The sequence below is a fragment of the Salvia splendens genome, chromosome 4 (assembly GCF_004379255.2).
Source record: "Salvia splendens isolate huo1 chromosome 4, SspV2, whole genome shotgun sequence".
Lineage (NCBI taxonomy): Eukaryota > Viridiplantae > Streptophyta > Magnoliopsida > Lamiales > Lamiaceae > Salvia > Salvia splendens.
Window position 1 is genome coordinate 6,787,350 of NC_056035.1, and position 21,270 is coordinate 6,808,619.

The following is a 21,270-nucleotide window of genomic DNA, read 5'->3' on the forward strand; positions in this document are numbered from 1 at the left end:
CACAAACTTTGGCTAACATAATATGGTGATCTTTCACCTATACACAATGAAAATGTTAGCTACTTCTTAGCTACACACACACACACAATGAAAGTTTATGATACAACAGAGAGGGTGAATTGATTTTTGTTTTGTCAAAATAGTTTGGGTTCAAAACTCAGTTTGAATATATAATCATTTTAATATATTTTTTTAGTCGGGGAAGGGGGATGGTGGGGATTGAACCCTAGATCTCTCTATTAACACAAATGGTGTTCTTTGCTTGGAGTCCCCGAACCCGAAGGAACTTTATTTTTACATTTTGCTGGAAGCTGTTCAAAAGATACCCAGAAAATGTGTATGAATGCATACTTACTTGCATAACATGACCCATAATTTGGATAACTTAATTTAGCATTTCTTTTTCGAGGATCACATATTAATATGTTGAATTTGCTTTCGGGAGAGAATCATGTGGTGCAGTGAAAAAGCTTTCCTTTGGGGCTTTGAAACAAGTAAAATAGAGTGTTGTAAATTGAACTTTAATTTATGAAATGGAGGGGGTGGGATGTATATGAACAGTATGATTAAGTTTTGGTATGTAAATGATCGTATTCATTTTCTGAAAATCAAATGAATGATTAAGTATCTTACCTGATCTTAAGACCAAAAGTCAAAGTCTAGTGTATTGTATTTTGTAGGTGCATGGATGACTTATCACATCTACGAGCTCCTGCTTCAGAATTTGGTTTGATTTTCTGCAGCAAGTTGGACACTGAAGTATGTGTTTGTCATGACTTACTTGATTGTCCTGATTACTCAATGAGATAACCTGGTATCGGATCCCCTTCATTTGTTATTTTCCTTCTCAAACAGAGGGCAAACGACAGTTCCGAAGAAGAATTATCTACTTTGGATCAATCTGATCACAAAAAAATCAGAGAGCGCAAACCATTTTTAGCTCAGATAACTCAAAAGCAAGATTTATCATCAAGACAAACACCTTTTAATTCTCCAAATCATCTCTCAGCAAACATTGGTGACCAGCAGCAAACCAATGGCGAGAAACAAGGAATCCGTGCTTCTAATTCATCATCTCATCCGTCTGACAAAGATGTTTCTTGCCTTTCAACCAAAAAGTAAGTAATGTTTGTTCTATTGCGGTGGAAATGATTGTTCTATTGTGGGCCCTAGTAATGGTTCAGAGCCATCATAACCTTTTACTCTGTCATCTCCCCTACACATCTACGGTCTACCCATCACAACACATCTGCATTTTTGTGAATGTGAATTTCCAGCTGTAAGTCTGTAACTGGTGATCTGACCAATAATTGTGAATAGATCCCCTCATTCCAGTTCATTGCTAGTTTTCTGCTGCTTGATTGTGTCGGGCTTGCACTTTTTCTCATTCTACATACACACATGCAAGCATTTTTTATGAATATATATGGATCTCATGCTAGTAGCAGGTTCTGGGTTAAGGTATTAGTTGAAATGGAAGTGTTGGAGGTAAAATCAAGGAAGAGATAATGGAAAAGGTCAGATCTGTTAAGTTTTGTTTCTGATGAACAAAGATCTTATTGTCTCATGTCGAATTTGGGCCTGGGTTTCAGTTAAAGATAATTATTCATCGGGTTATTTATTTATTTATTTATTTTAAGGGAGATTCATTGGTGTTACTTGTGCTGTGGAATTGTCGATCCCTCTATTGTGTATCTGAGCCCAAAATCTGATATTTGTTTACTTGTCTCTCTGAAGACTCTTCAGAATCAATATGAGAAATATACTTTTCTTAACAAAAAAAGCGACACATCATAAATGACGCTGCATAATCTTGACATATTCCTTTTGTTGTTTTGTAGGGAAAGTAGCGCTCATAGTCTACATCTACATAACACCAGAAGGAACACTGTGAGTTCACTTTGTTCTGTGTTGAATTATTAAAATACCCATTTCCCCAACTATTTTCTCTTTCCTCTCTCTCTCACACACACACACACACACTTGAAGTGTTGTTAGGGTCGAGGGTCGCACCGGGTCGATGAGGTGAAAATTCGGGTCGCGGGTCGATGAGTCGACTGGGTCGAGAGACCCACTAATCTAGGCTAATTTTTTTTGCCTTTTAATATTAAATCAAATAAATATATTACTCTAATGTTTATAATATATCAAATAATATAAATGTAGACGTAATTCATGTGAATAGAGATAAAGTGGAAAATAAAAATTATCAAAATATCAAAACAATTCATAAGTCATAAGTATAACACAAAATAAATAATTGAAACCATTGTCTGAAAATGTCAAAAGAAAAAAGTTATGAATGTGCGTCATTTTGAATGTAGTATTAACTTATAATAAAATAGGAGTGGAATGTGAAATCTAATTTAAAAATTAGTAAAAAATAAATGAATATGTATTAGTAGACAAACCTATATAAATATGAGACGAATAATTACAGAAAAATTAATAAATAGTTTGATTAATACAATAGATTATTATACAAATAAAATAATAAAACTTTAAATAGTACAATTTGAATCTCGAAACGTTTATATAATAGAAGAACAAATATTAATTTATTCCTAAAATAATATACTCATTTTCCACCATAAATTATACTCCAAACATTGGATTGACAATATATCCATATAAATATATTGAATTTAATTTAACTAATAAAAATTTTGGTAAAATAATATTTTTATTGCTGCCTAAAAAAGTGACTATGTCAATTTTTTATATTTTCCTAATCCCACTAAACAAATGAATAGTGACAAATGGTGTACTCTATTCCCAAGGCTCATAATTATACTCCTCTCTCCTCTCTCCTCTCTCCTCTCTCCTCTCTCTTCTCTCTTCTCTCTTCTCCATCATCTTCCTTCAATCTCTGTAAAAAAAAAAAAAAGCAAAAACACTCCCGCCGGAAACGCTCGACCCACCCGAAACGGTCGACCCCGCCGGAAACGCCCGACCCAGCGCGACCCATGCATCTCGATCAACCCACCCATGTTGGGGCGGTCATGGTCTCGACCTGGGCGACCCGGGCGACCCGAGCGACCCGGGCGCCAAATTAACAACACTGTGACACTTCAATATCTGTTAACATAACTTTTATCTGCAAGCTTTCTTGGGTGTACCTACTGCTTTCTTGGCTTGTTGCTGAAATTTGGTGGCATCTAAACCTTTGAGATGATATTTTCTAAGGCAGCCATGAAGTCCTGTAATTAGAACTAATATAGATATTTAAAAAGGGGACTATAATATGCAAATCTTGGGATGATGGCTGGAATCGAGCCATTAGTCAAGTTATCCATGAGAACTCTGCTGGCAAAATATGTTCGGAAATTGATGAGTATGTCCGAAGTCCTATCTATCTAAATATTTTATAGCCAATATAGCTACTAGTGCTATTCTCTTGTATCCTTTTGTTATTCTTTGTGTTGCCTATCTAATTTGTATATGCCTCTTTGTTGATCAATTCTATTCTATGCTCGTATCTGTTTGTTTAGAGTGGTGCAGTGTATTTTGTTTATCAGCCTGTTATTATTAATCAACACAAGGTCATAAGCCAATGTATAATTTTCAGCGGAGAAGTTTTGTTCTAGTAGATGAAGAGGAGGAACTTGTGGGCGATGTAGTAGATGAAACAGACCAAGTGGGTCTAAGGTATACTATAGATCCGCCAACAATCTAGCAATATTGTAACCGTGATGCCTGCTCTCATAAAGCTTTGACATGGTATGTGTAGTTGGGATCAGCATTTACTTATTCCTTCCTCTTAATTTGTTTCAGCAGTAAAGAGGCACGCATATACTACCCATCAAGGTACCGTCTTACTGCAATATGTTTCACAGAATGCTGGATTCTTCTTTAATAATATTATAGAGTTCCTTCTTAGTCTTATGCATCCTATATTACTGCGTCTTAAAATAGGGATGATCCTGAAACCATTGAAATCTGTTACCTGGACATGGAATGCCTGGCTCCTGAGTCTTACTTATCATCACCAATCATGAACTTTTACATTCGGTAAGCTCAATAAATGGTTGTTAGTTATTCTACTACTTCTTGTCAATATGCTTGTGGCCATAAGTCCGTAACTATATGACTGGCAGTAATTATGGTTCCTGTAAATGTTGATGAATATTTATGTTTCCTACCTCAACCTTATTCATCTTCTTTTCCTCTTTTTACTTTGTTTAATTGATAGTACTGTTAAGGTTGAGATCTCTGAGCTGATGTTAGCATGTTTGATGTTTCATAGAAACTCATTTGACAGTTGGTAGTCCACTTTATGTGCTGCTAGCAACTTTGTAATTTAAATTACATTTACCTTATAAAATGAAGAAACTTGAGCTCGTAGTTCTAGTTTTATTTGTTCTACACTTCTACTGCATTTGTTTGAGTTGTCTCCAAGCTTGGTTAACACTAAATCTTGCAGCTTTTACATGGATATAATCTGGATACTTTCCTGCCACCCTAAGCTATAAGACCATTAATTGTCAATGCTGAGAATTTTGTTAAACCATTTTGAAAAAAGAAACAAAAAAAAGACTAGTGGTTCAATTTGGTATCATTCTGTTGCTAAAGTGCTTGTCATGTTCACTTAACCTATGCCATAATTTAATTTATCATTAAGATTTTCATCCTTCACGAGTTGTCTTCATGTCTGTCATCGTTAATCTCGATTATTAATTATACTCCCTAATGCTTTAATCCTGTTCTAACCACGGAAAAGTCCTACTACTAATAAGTGCCTATCTAGTGGGAGACTTGCTTAATAAAATTCTTGTGCAAAAATTATGAAAATTTTGTAGTTGTCCTATCATTCTCCAACTTCTTTACTAATGGTACTGCTATTGCACGCTAACTGTTTATCACTTGGGTCTGCAGGTTAGATGCTGTAAATTTGTAATTAGATAGTTCACTAACTGATTTATTTTGTCTAGATATTTGCAGAAACCAACATCCCCAACTCCAAGTACTAGAAGAAAATACAATTATCACATGTTCAATACTTCTATGAGAAGTTGAAACAGGATGTTCTGACAAAGGTAGTTTCTGAAACTCTGGGAGCACTCATCTCTATGTATACTGTACTAAAATGGGTGATGATTACTTGCATACTGTACTAAAATTGAGCGAGCTGTAAAATGACACTTATAAGTAGATGCCAAGGCTACCTCAGTGACCATATTTTGCATTATCTCTTTGTGCTAGTCATCATTGGAGCTTGGTTATTATATCCATACCAAATAAAGAAGACGGGTCGGGGCCAATTATACTGCATTTGGATTCTTTAAGACTTCATTCCAACAAGTCAATTTTCAGTAATGTGAAGAGGTCAGTAGATTTTGCTTTTGGTTATGTCATGAGACACACTATTATACTGGTCACAGAAACTGGTTTTAGATCATAAAAAATGATAGTCTGCTAAAAGACTGTCAAAGTGTGTATAATAACAGTACTTACAATATTTTTTATGGGACATTTATATTGGATATTAAATCTGATATCATACTGGAAGAAAATTATAATTTGTAATGTTTTGGCGCAACACCAGGAACATTGTCCCTCTTCTAATTTAACCACAAGGCTGGCAAAGGGGGAGTATATTTTATAGCATTTCATATGATTGGTGTTTCAGACTGTCTACTGTCTAGACAGTTTACCTTCCGTAGGTACCCTGAAATTTTTCTTAAGAGTACATGTTACCTAAATTGGTAGGAGAGACAAAATTTGTGCTGTATGGCAAGTATCAACTGCGCCTCAATGTATATGCAATTTGCTTTATGCCTTCATTATGGTTGCACAGTAATATATTCGATTAAATGATAGAACTTGTTCATGGTTCTTTTATCTAAATTTTCTGATCTCATTTGGTTCTCTCCAAGTACTATAGAATATATTCTTAATCATAGGAGCATATTTAAGCTATACCAGATAATAAGTTGAATATTCAGCATGTGCTGTATGCCTTTGCAAAAACATTACTGTTTATGTAGAGTTGTCTATCATCAGAGTGCTAGCAAATAATTGTATTTCCTAATTCCTAATAACCACCTGTAGTTCATATAAAAAATTGTCACTTTTGATCAGCTTGTTTAGTTGGCTTGCTTTATGTTAACTTGACCTTTTGGCCGAAGTCATCAACATCACGTTATTCAATTGATTTCTCTTGCAACCTTATTTGTTATCAAATGTCACCATGATTTGTCATCTGGCAGCTTTCTAGTAGAAGAGTGGAAGTTTTTACAAAAAGAAGAAGTGCTGCCTGAACTGCCCATCGCAGAGAATATCTGGAACAGGCTCTCTCGAAGAATTGAAGAGAAAGTAATTGAGGTATAGTTCTTCTTCCTTAGAAAGAAATTTTGTATGTCTTCTCTGGAGAATCTCTACTCCTGTACCATTGCAGGATACACATGGCATGTTTAAAATTTTCTGCAATGTGCTGTTTGATAATTTTCTTTAAATATCTTTATATGTATACCTTTTTATAAACCTGAGTGTTTTATGGATCATTAAGACAATTCAACCATATTGATTCATATGTGAAAAAATTGTTAAGCTAAAGATGTTGATAAGAGAGTAAAAGTAACTTAGTTTTCTGAATGGATGCAATTCTGTAACAACATACTATCTCAGTAGACCTGTTAATTTAACTAACACAACTGCCTCAATTCTCTTTGTGAAACAGGTGCCTCAACAACAAAACAAATATGACTGTGGCCTTTTGTTCTTTTCTTTATGGAACGTTTTATTGGTGAAGCGCCTGATCTCTCTATTTTCATTTTTTTTTGTTCTGGTTCATCACACTTATTCTACCAGTATTAACAACTTTTGCACATAGTTATTCATTATCAGTTCGGAAAGCAATGGTTCAGACCTGCGGAAGCTTCTAGTCTGAGAAGGAGAATTCACAGTTTACTAACGTTAAGAGTTTAAGAAGGCAAATGAAGACCCATGTAAATCGGACTCCTGACCCCTGCTGTGTACATTGATGGATGAAGTGAACATATGGTGAATATCAACACATTTGACCAGACTCTGACCTACATTTTAGAGCCATTGCATTAGTGTTAACAACTTAACACAGTATTTTAGGGAATTTCGATGTATATTGATGGCAACTACAATGTAAAGATCGGCAGTTGTCAGTTTTAAGAATCCACATCAGTATAATGGGAAGTGGACAGAGAATATAAACCTTCTTTTTTTTTAACATCATTTACTTTTTTAGTGAATGTATAATTAACTTTGTTTAATGGAAATTCCTAGGTCTTACCATGATTCACGGTTCTTGCAAAATTCTAAACTGTTTTTGCAAGAACGTGCCTGTTTTATTTGATGCGACAGTATACTGATTAAATGGATTAAACATCAAAGTTATATCACATAACATGGACCATGATTACGATTTCTGGTGGTATTTAAATTTACAGAAAAAATGTGTAGCTTCGTTCCTTTTTAACAAACATTTTGGTGGTTTAAGAGCAGACATCCCCCTATGACATAAAGGAAGATATATACCAACGGTGCACTCTTCATTAATGCTAAAGCAATGTGCAGTGTCTAACAAGTGTAATTTCATCAGTTCTGCAAAAATATTACCACGGGGTCACATTGTTTAGGTAAGCGACTGAAGATGCATGAAATGCAAAGATTACTTTTCAGAACTACTTGTGTATATATTGATCTTCGGGGGATTGTATTTGCATGTACGTGTTCCAGCTACCATATGCACAAAATTCAGTCTAGACCACCTAGTGGTGGTACCTCAACCGCTTCTTCATCGTCTTCGTGGGAGTTTCATGGACTTGAGTTTTCACCCCGTATGTCTTCACCTGGAAGTTTTCAAAGGCCTTAGCCACAGCTTCCACCTGTACGTTTTTCGGTAGAATTCAGTACACAAAAGTTATCATACAATTATCAAGGAAACTTCCATAAGAAAATATAATTTTCTCACCAGGTGAGGCTTCTTGGTGTAAACTCTGACAATCATGTCTTCATAAGATGTAGGGAGCAAATGACTGATTGCACCATCACAAATACTGATTTTTCTGGTGCTGTCATAATCCTGGGAGATACCAACACAACGTATAAATATTCTAACAAGCGAACTCTCGTTTCATCAAAATCAATGCAATTTTTAAGAGGATTTATGTATATTGACTGTCTAGACCACCTTCTTGGGTTGATTGCATGCCATGTCTACAATTACTAATTATAAGGCACAGAACTTATATGACTGTGGTAGTGTGTAAATTTATAGGTTTCAACACTCTAATTGGTCATTTATTACTTAGCTAAAACAAGAAATGAAGAGATGTAGCATGACAAGAACAGATATTTTTAGCATAATGGAGGCAAACAAGTTTCTCAGCTTCAAGGAAAGTTGTAGTACCTCGAAAAAGCTGATCCTGTTACGGAGAGTACATGGCCACAAGATAAGTTAAAAGTAGATTTAGATGAAAACTATAGTTTACATGAGAGTGTCCACACACATAATTGAATATTCTGAAATACCTATTTAACGGATTATTGTTTCCACGAGTAAGATCAATCCGGACATTGCTCACTGCAATATCTTCCTCATTTAGAGTTGCGTCAGCAGAATTCTGCATCACATTAATCATCCTCGGTAATTTCTTATCTTTAACCAGCATGATATACTTATTAAACTGAGTATGAGACATGAGTGGACCTGTGAGCAAACTATATCTTGAGGAGTAACACTTTTAAAGTGTTCAAGATTTTCCTTTGGAACTGAATACTCATTGCAGTACTGTAGAAACATTTTCAAGCAACAAGAAAAGTATTGACATATCTTCAAAATATTGCACAGTCGACTGAAAACAAGGAAATAGAATTTTACATGTAAACTACTATAAGAGAATGGAGTCCCTTAAAGTGAACTGAAACAGAAAAGAACCTGGTAAAGATCCCTTCTCCGGATACGGAGGATCAGATCTCTGGACTCCTTCAGATCTTGGGAGGTAGAAGTTTCAATTGTTTTTACTATTGTGTCGTCCAACTGCAATGCCATTATCAATAGAACTCTAAGCCAAAAATATTACTCCCTCCGTCCCAACTAAGTTGAGACAAATATTTTGGGCACGGAAATTAAGAAATTGTGTTGAAAAGTAGGAGAGAAGAATAAAGTAGGAAAGATAAAGAGAGAGTAGAGTAGATATGGAATAAAGTAAGAGTGATGGGATGTTTTGTTTTTTTGTTAAAAAAGGAAATGACTCAACTTAGTTGGAACATCCCAAACAGGAATACGACTCAACTTAGTTGGGACGGAGAGAGTAATTAATACTACTATGTACTATGACTAATCAATGAAAATCAAGTAACCTTCCAATATTGAGCTGGTTCATTAATGTAGGATGAAATCTGAAGAGCATCGTTTGCTTTTGTCATGGCATCGACTAGCATGAGTTCTACTGCCTGAAAAGACTCATTATGAGATTATGTGCTTCAGATGGAAGTCACAAAATAACAAGAAAGTATGGATCAGGCACCTTCACTTTTGCATGCATATAGACAGTGCGGTGCAAATCCGCTCGAGCAGCAAATAACTTGTGAATGGTAAGATCTGACATATGACGCAAGGCATATATTAATTTAAAGGATATTACAAGAAAATAAACTTATAGATACAAATACTTACACTCCTTAGCACGATAGCATATCTCATCATCTATCACTCTCATAGTTTCCAAGACTCTGCAAGTGAAAGCTTTAATTGGAAAATGGGAAGAGCTAAAAGGAAAACTTTCATGAAGCCTAAATACATGTCTCCTCTATTTCAATAATTTTTTAAAATATTGAAGCATACCTCTGATACTCAAAGTTGCAGCCCAAACCACAAGCCCTGGAGTCACGGACAATGTAATCAAATCTGCAGACAAATGGTAATTACTTTCTGACTCCCGCCAAAATAACATTTCATCACAGCATATGTTTCAAGAAGGAAGTGAAGTGAGAAAGAAATGTACTTGTCAACATCAATTCCGTTGCGTCCATTAGCAACAATGTCATATAAGAATTTCTTTTCTTTTGAGCTCTAAATGAAAATCAACAGTGCAATGGTTATAAGATCAGGCAGAGAAAAGCTTTAACTACAGCCAAACAATATTGTTAATACTGAGACCAATTCATCACAATACTTACTTTAAATTCATCCTTCTCAGAGGCAATTATCATTTCCTGGCAACACAAAAAGAAAAAAGAAAAGAATCATGGAGTGTTGTTGTGAAAGAAAAAGAACAGAATTATGGGGCTATGGTTTTTTTAGGTGAGCTCAAATATGATGGATTTTAAAGCTCAGATTCTGAAATCTCTTATAGGCATATTAGACAATAGATACCATTTCTTCTGATATAGGAGTAGTATTATTTTTCTACCTTATATTTTCTTTTTATTATTTTGATTCCCCATTCTGTGAAGTTGTTATCAGTTTAGGTAAATACAGAATCTCCAATTGAAATGTGGTACCAACTAGAGTTCCAGCTTGCATTCTCAAGTTGTGAACACTGTATAACCTTCACTGTAATATATAACAAAAATTACGACTCTACCTACTAAAACACAAACATTAAGATTACAAGATTAATATTTAGCAAATCAAACCTTCACTTTCTTAAGAAAGTCAGACTCAATGTCGATGTTATGCTCGTCTACAATATAGTCTATCATCTTCAGAGACATTTCTTCATGAGACCTGCAGAAATCATTCCGTATTTAACTTGATTAGCAGTTAAGCAGTTGAGAACAGCTTCCAACAAGGTCCAAAAGGTTTCAGGTAATAAAGAACTGAAATGGAAAAAATACGGTTAATGCATGCATAAATTACAGTTCCAGGAAAAATTCACATGAAGTTCACTTTAGCACCAAGAAATCCCCATGCCATGAGTCGCTGGGTATAATTTTTAAAAATTCTATCAAGCATGGCAATAGCAATTCTTATTACCAAAACCATAATTAGTAAGGGACTAAGGGCTTGATCTCAAGATAACCACAAACTTTAAGGAATAAACAGGTGAGCTAAAACGAAGCAGTGCACCAAAAGATTGATAAGAGGGGAAATGATGTATGAATTAACCATTTCAGGCCATGGAGAACCCTTGGAATAAATTCACGCTCAAACATGTGGCTGAATGGTCCATGACCAAGATCATGTAGTAGACCTACACACAACCAGCAAGCAAACAAGTGAATGGTAATGATGCAAGTAACAGAGCAATGTCAAACCAGTACATTAATTTACCAGCAATCTTGACAGTCTGTTTGTCAAAATTATCAATGTCAAGCTCCAGGCCCTAGAAAGATAGCATGAGTAAGTCCCTTATCTCAGTTAAAGATGTATAGTTACATTGACAAAACCATTTTCATTACTTGATGAGTCTTCAATCTGTTGATAGCTTCACTAGCCAGCCAATATACCCCAAGTGAATGCTCAAAGCGAGAATGCACAGCCCCAGGGTAGACCATGTATGACACTCCTATACATACATATTTATATTAAGAGAACAAAATGGGTCAGACAACAAAAGCCTGATCATAAAAGTCCAAAATAGAATAAAATAGGACTAGAATTGAAATATTAAAATACTTGTAACTGCTAATATGATTAAGGAGAAGTTACTATTCAATGAGTTAACATACTGTGACATAATGAATCAATTTCAGATGCATCATTAAGAGACAGATTGTAAATTAGTGAATCAGGAAACAGCTAATCAGGATCCATATAAGTCAGCATATTTAGTCACTCCTTAGATTTAGGTTGAACCATAAGCCTTGTAACTAAGTGGTATGCCTCGCCATAAGGGTAAGGGACGGAGTTGATCCCCAATTCACCCACTTCTAACTCCAAATGAGGAAAAAAATAATAGTACTACTTAAAATATCATTTTCCAGGCTCCTGATAATATTCTGGATTTTCAGATAAATTTATATTTAAGAAAAAACATGCAAGATAGAACACAGCCTCAATGGTATATCAAACTTACACAGCAACAGTTTACAAAACTCACCTAGCTGCTTCAAATCACGAAGTCTGCATCACAATAAGGAATTCGGTCAATAACGAATTGAAATTGAATTAAAAAGTAATGTAGGTAATGAATCAGAACAGAGCCTATTTCTGCATGAGGAAAAAATGACAGAATAAGGAGGACCATTCATGACTTACCTCTGAAATTGTTCTGTGTCAATAAACTTCAACGAGAGCTGCAACCGGAAGGTGGAAAAAGATGAAAACGAGTATTAATAACTGGTTAGGATATGGGTGACTAACACATAAGACTTCCTACTAGATAGACCTGCATAAGAGCTAGATAATACATGTGTAACTGTAACATATAAATGTATGTCGTAATCTCACTAAGTTGCCTTATATTTGAACCTCAACTGTAGTCACACTAGCATTTTCTCACATCCTCTTACATTCAATTAAACCGAGCATATATGTGATAGCTATAGCAATACCGATGCTTATGTGCTTATGCATGAACGTGCATACAATCTGTGGCCAAAACTAATCCGAACAGTCTCCGGCCAATCATCTGCGCCAAATGTATGATTGTGTCTCATATCACTCAGATATACATACATATCATATATATAAACGAAAATCATAAATCATAACGGAAAATTCAAAGATCTCGGCTCCAGAAAGCGCAGTTTTACAGATACAACTTCCATCACACATTCACACGCAAAACGCAGCATTCAGGTGACAAAAAAACGCCAGAGATAGCAACAAACGCGATACAACAATTATTACTTCGATTCCCGCATAAACACAAATAGACGAACTAAATATCAACGTTTTAAACGCAATTTCGAATTCGCACTCTTCGAAAACGAAGATAGATGCTAGAGTATGCATAGCAACAAACAAACATAAAAAACTAACTGGAAGAGAAATTAAAACGTGCACGAAAGCTCAAGAGTACAGGATCGAGATAGATGTTGCCGTGAACGTTATCGTGGACGTGCTTCAGGAACCTTCTCTCGTCTCTGGAAGAAAGCGCGAGGCCATCGCTCGTGGCTTCCTTGAGGTAGTTAGCTCCCATGCTCTCTTTCTCTCTTTCTGAAATTTTCGATTTCTGAAGCGAATAGAACAGAGCTTGCGACAGAAATTAGAAGTTGAAGAGAGAGAAAAAATAATTGAAATGAAGGGGAAGGAGTATTTATGCTGGAATATTGGAATTTGGAGTGGTGCTTCAATCGTGGTGGTGATGCCGCCAAAAAGCTGTCCAATTGTTACTCACGTACGATACGACACTCTGAATTTGCAAGTTAGCCCTCGAGTTTCATTGTTCTACCATGACCTCCACAAAACTTGTTCTACCCCTTTTGGGTTTCTTGTACAATGTTAAAAAATAAAATTATCACACACCACATTATATAAAACATTGGTACAGTATATTCCAAAAATATTACTACTTCGTGTGTGTTAAACTGTTAATTACTACTACTACTACTACTACATACTACTTACTATTTATAAAATTGATTTTCCTTAATTCTAGAGATTTGAGTAAAAAACCACTTTTTTCTTTATATAATACTGTACCTCTAAACAAACACTGCATATATAGTTTTAATTATATCTAAACAAATTATGCACCGAATAAAACAATGTAAATAAGTATTCAGAGGCAGCAAGACTGATCCCCGCGGAAAAGTCCCCAAAGATAGAGGTTGCCTTGGACGGCGGCAGATCAACGGAAGTGAAGAGCAGTAGCTCCGAGCCCATGACCTCCGCGCTGCTGCATCGTCGCGAATGAGATCAAACTCGTAGGCGGTCTCATGGTTGGGCACAGATGGGAAAAAGAATCATCATCGGTGGGGTCGAAACTCTTGGGCCACACCGACTCCCAATTGATCGACGCCGGAAGCCGCATCGCCACAGATCGAAACACAGGCCTTCAAATACCTCACAAGTAAATTCCAAGTCAGAGTAAACCACGAAACGCCCCACCCACGACGACCGAATCACAGGCTGCGCACATTCGCCGCAGGGATTAGGGATGGATTGAGATTGAGATGGTTCCCCAATTCCACATCCATAACCATAACACTCGTCGTCCGATTCTGGTTCCACAAAGATCCACACGAGTAATCACTATTCTCCATGCTCTCAACTAAATTCTCTCTCTGCTTTTTACTCAAGAATTCTCTTCAATAAAATTGATCGCAATTCGGTTTTCCTCAAGAATTTTGAATATGCGCTCTATATATAGATGAAGTAACCCTAACTTTGACTGGTCTTTGAAAGGAAAGTGATCTGTGGCTAGATCTTGGAAAGGAAAGTGGCGTGTGGCTAAATCTTGGAAGGCAAGAAATCACACATGTACGAAATTAATTAAGGCAACGGTATCAAGATGCATTTAATTATACCAACTGTCCTTGTGATTTTCTCGGTTCAGGTATATTTATTACGTATTACTATAAGCTAGTATTACGTAAAACTATGATCATTTATCAATAACTCAAAACTTTGAAATTCATGTACTACTAATTTTATGCCCGACCTTTAATGATTGAATACAATTTATACAATTTTTAAAGCTAGATCCATATATCTTTTCAGTTTGTTTCAATTTCATCAATCATTTTTAGATAATGTTTTTAATAGTAGGTCCTATAGCCTATAGGAGTATTATTATTATTGAGGCAAAGGTAATAAGTCATCTTCATGAATCATGATTACACCTTCAATCATGAAGTGAATTTCCAATCTTGGTACGTATTTAAAAATATTGAGGTAACTTTAAAAAATTGGGATCATATTAATATAATTATAAAATATTACTACAAATAAATTTGATTAATTTTAAAAGTTGGGATAAAAATGATAAGACCAAAATGTTAGTAATAAATTCCATCAAGGAGACATTAAGGCCATCCACAACGCTGTCTCTATACCGTCTCTTAACTACTATTTGAGCACTATTTGAGGGCCCCACTGTCCTTTTTTCCTCCATCTCTTAACTAAGAGACGGAACCTGCAACGCTCCGTCTCTTAACCGTCTCTATACCGTCTCTTAATTACTATTCATTCAATTTAATTTATAATTTTTTTTAAAACCCAATTCAATTTAAACAAACACACTTTATTAAAATTAAAACAATATTACAACTTAACATTAAAAAAAATGAAGACATAATTAAAATTCTAAAAAAATAAAAATGACATAATTTAATCTTCTCCGCCAAAGTTTTCCCAAATGTGCTCAATTAGATCATCTTGGAGTTGGGTGTGGGCGCTAGAGTCGCGTGTCCTTGCCCGAATAGCCAACCGTTCTTGTATAGATGGATGCGCTCCACTTCGCGGCGGACTACTTGCGGTTGAGCTTCCGGGGGATTCGGGGTCGAACCAATTTCCGGCATCGGGTCCTTCGTCTCGGACAATCATGTTGTGCAAGATTATGAGAGGAATTTCCGGCATCGGGTCCTTCGTCTCGGAGTGATAGAGAGGATTTGAGAGAAATAGATGTGTGTTTGTGTTTGAAATGAGTATGGAATAGAATTATTTATAGAGTAAAAAAATTAAAAATTTAAAAAATGAAAATAAATATTTAACGGTAATATTACCGTTTGAAAAAAAAAATTTTTTTATTAAAAATCGATTTTTTTTTTTAAAAAATGAATTATTGCGTCATCAGTGACGACGCCCACTCGCGGGCCAGCGAGTGGGCGTCACGCACGCATGGGGACGTGCCACGTGTCCCTGGCGCGTGGCGAGACATCTCGTCTCGTGTCTCGCCGAGACGAGCTACGCGACGAGACCGGCGCGAGCTGGAGATGAGATGGGCACTGCAATGCGTCTCGCGGGGGTCTCGTCTCTCCGAGACGAGACGCGAGCCCGGCGCGAGACGCGTTGTGGATGGTCTAACCCGACCAATATCATAATATTACACCTTCAAAATTGCGATGATGGTGAAAGAAATTAGAAGTTCATATTGAATTAAAGTATTTATTGAAAAATAAATGTACTATAAGTAGTTACTGAAAAAAGTCAAATTAAAGGAGAAAAGGGGCTATCGCTAAATTAAAAAAGAGTGTGATGTGCTAAAACAATTAAATGGACTAGATACGACCATATCAATCAGTAACAGATGCAGAAAAAAAACTTGTACATGGGCTAATTTTCCATAAAAATTTTGAAAGTATATTTTGAGTAATTTAGATGGATGATAAGGACGTTTACATAATTATATTATTTATATAGAATTTAAATAAATTTAAAAAGTGTCTAAAAGATTTTTTTTTCTTAAATACTCTAGTTCATTAAGAGCATCTCCAGTGGGCGGACATCCCACTAGGACATCCCAAAAACACCTCCTGCCACGTCACTAGGACTTCCCATCCCACTGCCACGTCACTAGGACATCCCATGCACAATCCGCCCTTCCCATCGCCCTTCCCACTAGGACATCCCGTAATTAAAAAAAAATCATACATTAACAAATAAAACAATTAACATTTACGGAAATAAAATTTGACCGAGAATACGAACGGGAAAAATTAACAACTTCATCGGAAAAAACATACATGATTCGGAAAAAAAATTACATACTAATAAAAAAAAACTTCATACATTATCACGTCAACCCCTCCGAGTCCAAACCTCTTCGATGATATCCTGCTGAAGTCGAACATGGGCATCTGTTTGCCGCATGTCGGCAAATGCACGCAGCCGCGCGACCTCTCCATGAGGTACCCCCATATTCACATTCGCGGTGGCCACGCCGTGACTTGGACCTGCACCTGTATCATCTTCGTTGGTCCACTGAGTCAGTTCCGCAGCTTCATTTTCGACAATCATGTTGTGCATTATGATACATGATTACATGATATCGCCGATGTTGGGAATATACCACTGTCGTGCAGCACCCACGATGTGCAGAAACAGCGGACGATGCATCCTAAAGCGTCGCCGGAATAAGGCTTCCCCAAAACGCGGTTGCGGAGCGAAGTAGTCCGCATACAACCGAATATGTGCAGCAATGTGGTCACGGGGTACTTGAGTTCGACGATGGATCGGCCGAGGTACCGCCGCCTGTTGCCGCCGCTGCGACCTCTGTTGTAGCAACCTCTCTATCGCACCTTCAACAGCGACCTTCTACTCATTCTCGCTATCACTTTCACTAGACATTCTAGATATACTTGAAATTAGAGATGTAGAGAGAGAAACTTGTTAACACAAGTGGTGCGAATGAAATAAAATTCAACGAGCCGTATATATAGAGTTTAAAAAAAAAATTTAAAAACGGGACGTCCGACTGGGCGCCACAATGGCGGACGTCCGCCCGCCTGTCGCGCCGACGTCCGAGGACACCCGACGTCCTCACGGGACGTCTGTATCCGACCCTAAACGCCACAATGGCGGACGTCCCGGTCGCCCGTCGCGACGTCCGACCGGATGTCCGACCGGACGTCCGCCATTGGAGATGCTCTTAGGGGCTTAAGCCTCCACAATTCCACATGGATCCGCCCATAACAGCAATCTATTACTAATATTTATTCGAGCTCAATAAAAGACGAACAATAGATTTAAACAACATAACTTTAACAATAAATCAAACAACCTCCCGTTTTTAAGTATATAACGGATATGGAGATGCCAATAGCTAGCTATAGTAGTATGTGTACATAGGATTTCAATTTCACCCCTGCAAAAAACTATGATCACTTATATATACCTTTTCTTTAATTTTGCACAAACTTATTTCATGGATGAGTTATCAAATGATACTATATAGTACTTAGTAAATATGATAAAACAGATGTGAGGCATCATTTTAAATTTTTAAAAACCTTCCTAAATTATTTTTTTGTGTGATACTCTTTCCGTCCACTATTAACTGACACCAATTTCCTTTTTCGTTCGTCCACAATTAATTGACATCCTCACTTTTTACTACTTTTTGGTAATGGATCTCACATTCCACTAACTTATCATACACATATTTTATTATAAAATTAATACTCCGTATGTATAAAAGTAGGATTCATATTTCACTAACTTCTTCAACCCACTTTCCACTACATTTCTTAAAATCTAGGCCAAGTCAAACGGACTCAATTAATCATGGACGGAGGGGAGGGAGTAATATTTTTATGGCAAACTTGTGCAATCAACTCATTCTGTATGTAAAAATATACTAGTATACTACATACTAAAACTAAAAAAAGTCACTAATTTTCCTATTAAAAAGGGGTTTATAAAAAATGGTAACTCAAAGTCCAAAACAACCAAATTTTACATACATGCAAAATTCCAGAAAATGAATGATAATGAGAAAGATCAACAACACACATGGGAAATTATATCAACAACACTAGCAAGTACATGCCATTAGTTCCAAAAAAAAAAAAAATGGAACAAAGAAAAAGCTATAGTTATGAGGATCAACAAAGAAAGTCGAACACTAGGCGCCCTCAACACGGCGAATAAAAATGGACTCGAGGTCAGGGGGGCAGAAAAACTCCCTAGGTTGAGCGCAGTGGCATCTCACGGCCGCCGCCTTCCGCTTCTTTGGCGCCGGAGGGCACGGCAGTCTGCTCGGAATTCTTGATTTAGCACTGGTCGGAGTAGTCGATCTATACCCATCTTCTTCACCGTCACAGCTTCTCTCCATTGGTTTCGTCAGAATCGGCTTCATTGGACTTGGCAACTCAAGATTTTCATAAGCACCCATTAGTTATTATTAGTACTACCATCAAGATTCTCGAGGGATGTATAAATACAAAAATGCCATGCTTCTTTTCTTTTTTCTATGTTTATTTTTTCGAATGGTAGGGAAGAAGGAATAGATTCTTAAGAAACTTGAAGGTAAAATTTTGATAAGAAAGGGATGCAAAAGAATTGAAAAGCAATGTGTTTTCTTCTTCTTTTTTGGCCTCGTTGACAATATCGTTGGAACTTAAAAAGAGACGAAAATATTGTTATGTGTATTTATATTTGTCCAAGGAAATGGAAAGTATTTAATTAAGTATAGTATTAAAAAAAGAAGAACCCGAGAAAATCGTGAACTAAGCAAGAGTAGCTTAAAGGCTAGGGAAAAGAAACGGTGCAGCTCGTGAAATTTCCTGATTAGGGCACAGAGTTATTATTGACATAATTGACTTGGATAAATATATGCATGTATCAAAGCAGCGCTTCTGATATATTTTGAATTTCTGCCATTTAATGCACGGGATGGCCAAAATATTAATTTGGAGTCTTTTTATATTAATATATAGTTGACGTGTGACACGAGTGCCTTTTATCTTTTTTTTTTATAAAATAAATAAAATAAAACTACCCTCACTTTATAAATCAATTGGTGCTTTTTTAAGCTCATTGATCTTTACGCTTCTTCCAAGCATGTAAACTGGAATTCTTGCTTTCAGAGAAAGAAAAAAGGTTATAAACAGCTCCACCCAGGCCTTTAATTATATTCCAGACAATTGAAAATTCACGATTACTTGGTATAATCCCAATCATTACTACAGTAGTATATTATAGTACGTCTACTAGTATATAGTAAAACATACTTACATAGTATGAGAGAGGTGATACGCTAAGCGACACTACTTGAGCGCCTCTTAGAGCATCTCCAGTGGGCGGATGTCCCACTCGGACATCTACTATGACTTCCCAAAAACACCTCCTGCCACGTCACTAGGACATCCCCTTCACAATCCGCCCTTCCCACTATGACTTCCCGCAAAAAAAAAATTTAATATACCGGACGTCCGACCCACGCCACAATGGCGGACGTCCGCCCGCCCGTCGCCCGCACGTCCGAGGACATCCGACGTCCTTACGGGACGTCCGTATCCGAGTTGAAACGCCACAATGGCGGACGTCCCGGTCACCCGTCGCGGATGTCCGACCGGACGTCCGCTATTGGACTCTCAATTTTCTCATCGCCAAATTTATTCAACTTAGTCAATCAATTTATTCCTCAGAGTATCAATACTCCCCACAATTAAATGCATGTCATTTTCTCTTACAAATCTTGTTGAGTTACTAGTATTTTTGCAATCTTCTTGAAATTTTGTGAAACTGAAATCGATGTTGCAAATATTTCATTATGCAACAAGAGGGATTTAAAAGAACGCCGAGAAAATTTATTAGTGAACTAATTTTGAAATCCTTTCATTCTATATTCGATTTGCAATCACAACCATGATATAGAAGTTCTTGTTCAATATAAACTCATTTTCATGGCTCATATGAGGGGAATTTGATTTTATGAAGTGCCCAACAAAATTACAATTTGCAGATAATAGAGCAAAAATGTTAGAAAAGGGATAGGGATAGGGAAGAACGAAGATGACAATGAATTTTGCAAGGAGATGCAATCATATAAAAAAGGGTTCAGTGGCTTGAATTTGTAGTTTGTACAGTAGCAGTGGAAGATTAGATTTAATTTGGTTCAGAACGAGGTAGAAAAACAAAGAGGGGGAGTATAAGTAAAACTATTAAAACAAAGAAAAGAAAATTGATGTGTAATCCACGTAAGATGTCGCCCACCGGTCGCTTAAATATGGCGCGCAGCAGATCTAATCTCTACATAGTATATCCTAAATAAGTCATAAAATCTATCGATTGTGAATGCACTACAAGATAGTTTCTTTATTAGTAATTTAGTATGATAGTCCACAAAACAAGGATCGATGGCCCTAAATTTCGTGAAATCAATCTTAAAACTGATGCGAGTTCATATTACAAAAAAGGTGGCAAAGGAATAAAAGCAAATATGAGATTCTACATAAACTAGCAAGTCCTTTATGGGTAGGGTAATGCTATTTCCTACTTTAAGCTTTCCTGCGGTTCCTCCTTCCAAATTACTGTGCCATTTTTGAGGCTCACAGATAGCATAAAGTTACATGATCTTTGTTCTTTAATGCCATCTACAATTAAGGGTCAAATTATAGGTCATAATTTAGCCACAATTTCATTTTTCCATGGCCACATCAGCAAATCTCATGTCAGCTACTAGTTCGGCAATAACACAAACTATTGTTTCAACTACAACTCAAAAAATTCCAAAAATTAAAATAAAGAGCTAAAAATAATAAAATTACTTGATTAAAATTCGAACAAGTACATTAATTGAAACCATTTATATTAGACGATGACACAATATAGTTTAATACCCTGATAATTTAATAAATCATCAGTGATCGATTGCTTAAGCAAGCATTACACAATGACGAAATTAAAGCTTGTTTAAAATACGTTTAAGCTCTTTTGATATTGTACAAAGGTAGAGT

At 36.3% G+C, this 21,270-nt stretch overlaps 1 protein-coding gene and 1 pseudogene across 6 annotated transcripts; one reads left to right on the plus strand and one right to left on the minus strand.

Moving 5' to 3' along the window:
• The first annotated feature begins 664 nt into the window (after positions 1 to 664).
• Positions 665 to 7,276, plus strand: LOC121798227 (annotated as a pseudogene).
• A 231-nt stretch (positions 7,277 to 7,507) lies between these two features.
• LOC121798228 (deoxynucleoside triphosphate triphosphohydrolase SAMHD1 homolog) lies at positions 7,508 to 13,211 on the minus strand. 6 transcript variants are annotated; one of them, XM_042197134.1, is made up of 20 exons: positions 12,948 to 13,070; positions 12,478 to 12,554; positions 12,182 to 12,219; positions 12,024 to 12,046; positions 11,383 to 11,489; positions 11,255 to 11,306; positions 11,090 to 11,174; positions 10,618 to 10,708; positions 10,159 to 10,194; positions 9,984 to 10,051; positions 9,824 to 9,886; positions 9,656 to 9,711; positions 9,507 to 9,580; positions 9,340 to 9,432; positions 8,915 to 9,016; positions 8,687 to 8,767; positions 8,509 to 8,600; positions 8,387 to 8,402; positions 7,949 to 8,059; positions 7,508 to 7,862 (listed from the first exon to the last, which is right to left on the minus strand). In XM_042197134.1, exons 5-20 carry the CDS (start codon positions 11,476 to 11,478, stop codon positions 7,746 to 7,748), a joined length of 1,233 nt encoding a protein of 410 aa, XP_042053068.1. In that variant the 5' UTR covers positions 11,479 to 11,489; positions 12,024 to 12,046; positions 12,182 to 12,219; positions 12,478 to 12,554; positions 12,948 to 13,070; the 3' UTR covers positions 7,508 to 7,745. The 6 variants fall into 6 exon arrangements, with proteins under 6 accessions (XP_042053068.1, XP_042053067.1, XP_042053064.1 ...); XM_042197133.1 differs by having other exon boundaries at positions 12,638 to 13,066; XM_042197130.1 differs by lacking the exon at positions 12,478 to 12,554 and having other exon boundaries at positions 12,948 to 13,211.
• Between the last annotated feature and the right edge of the window lie 8,059 nt (positions 13,212 to 21,270).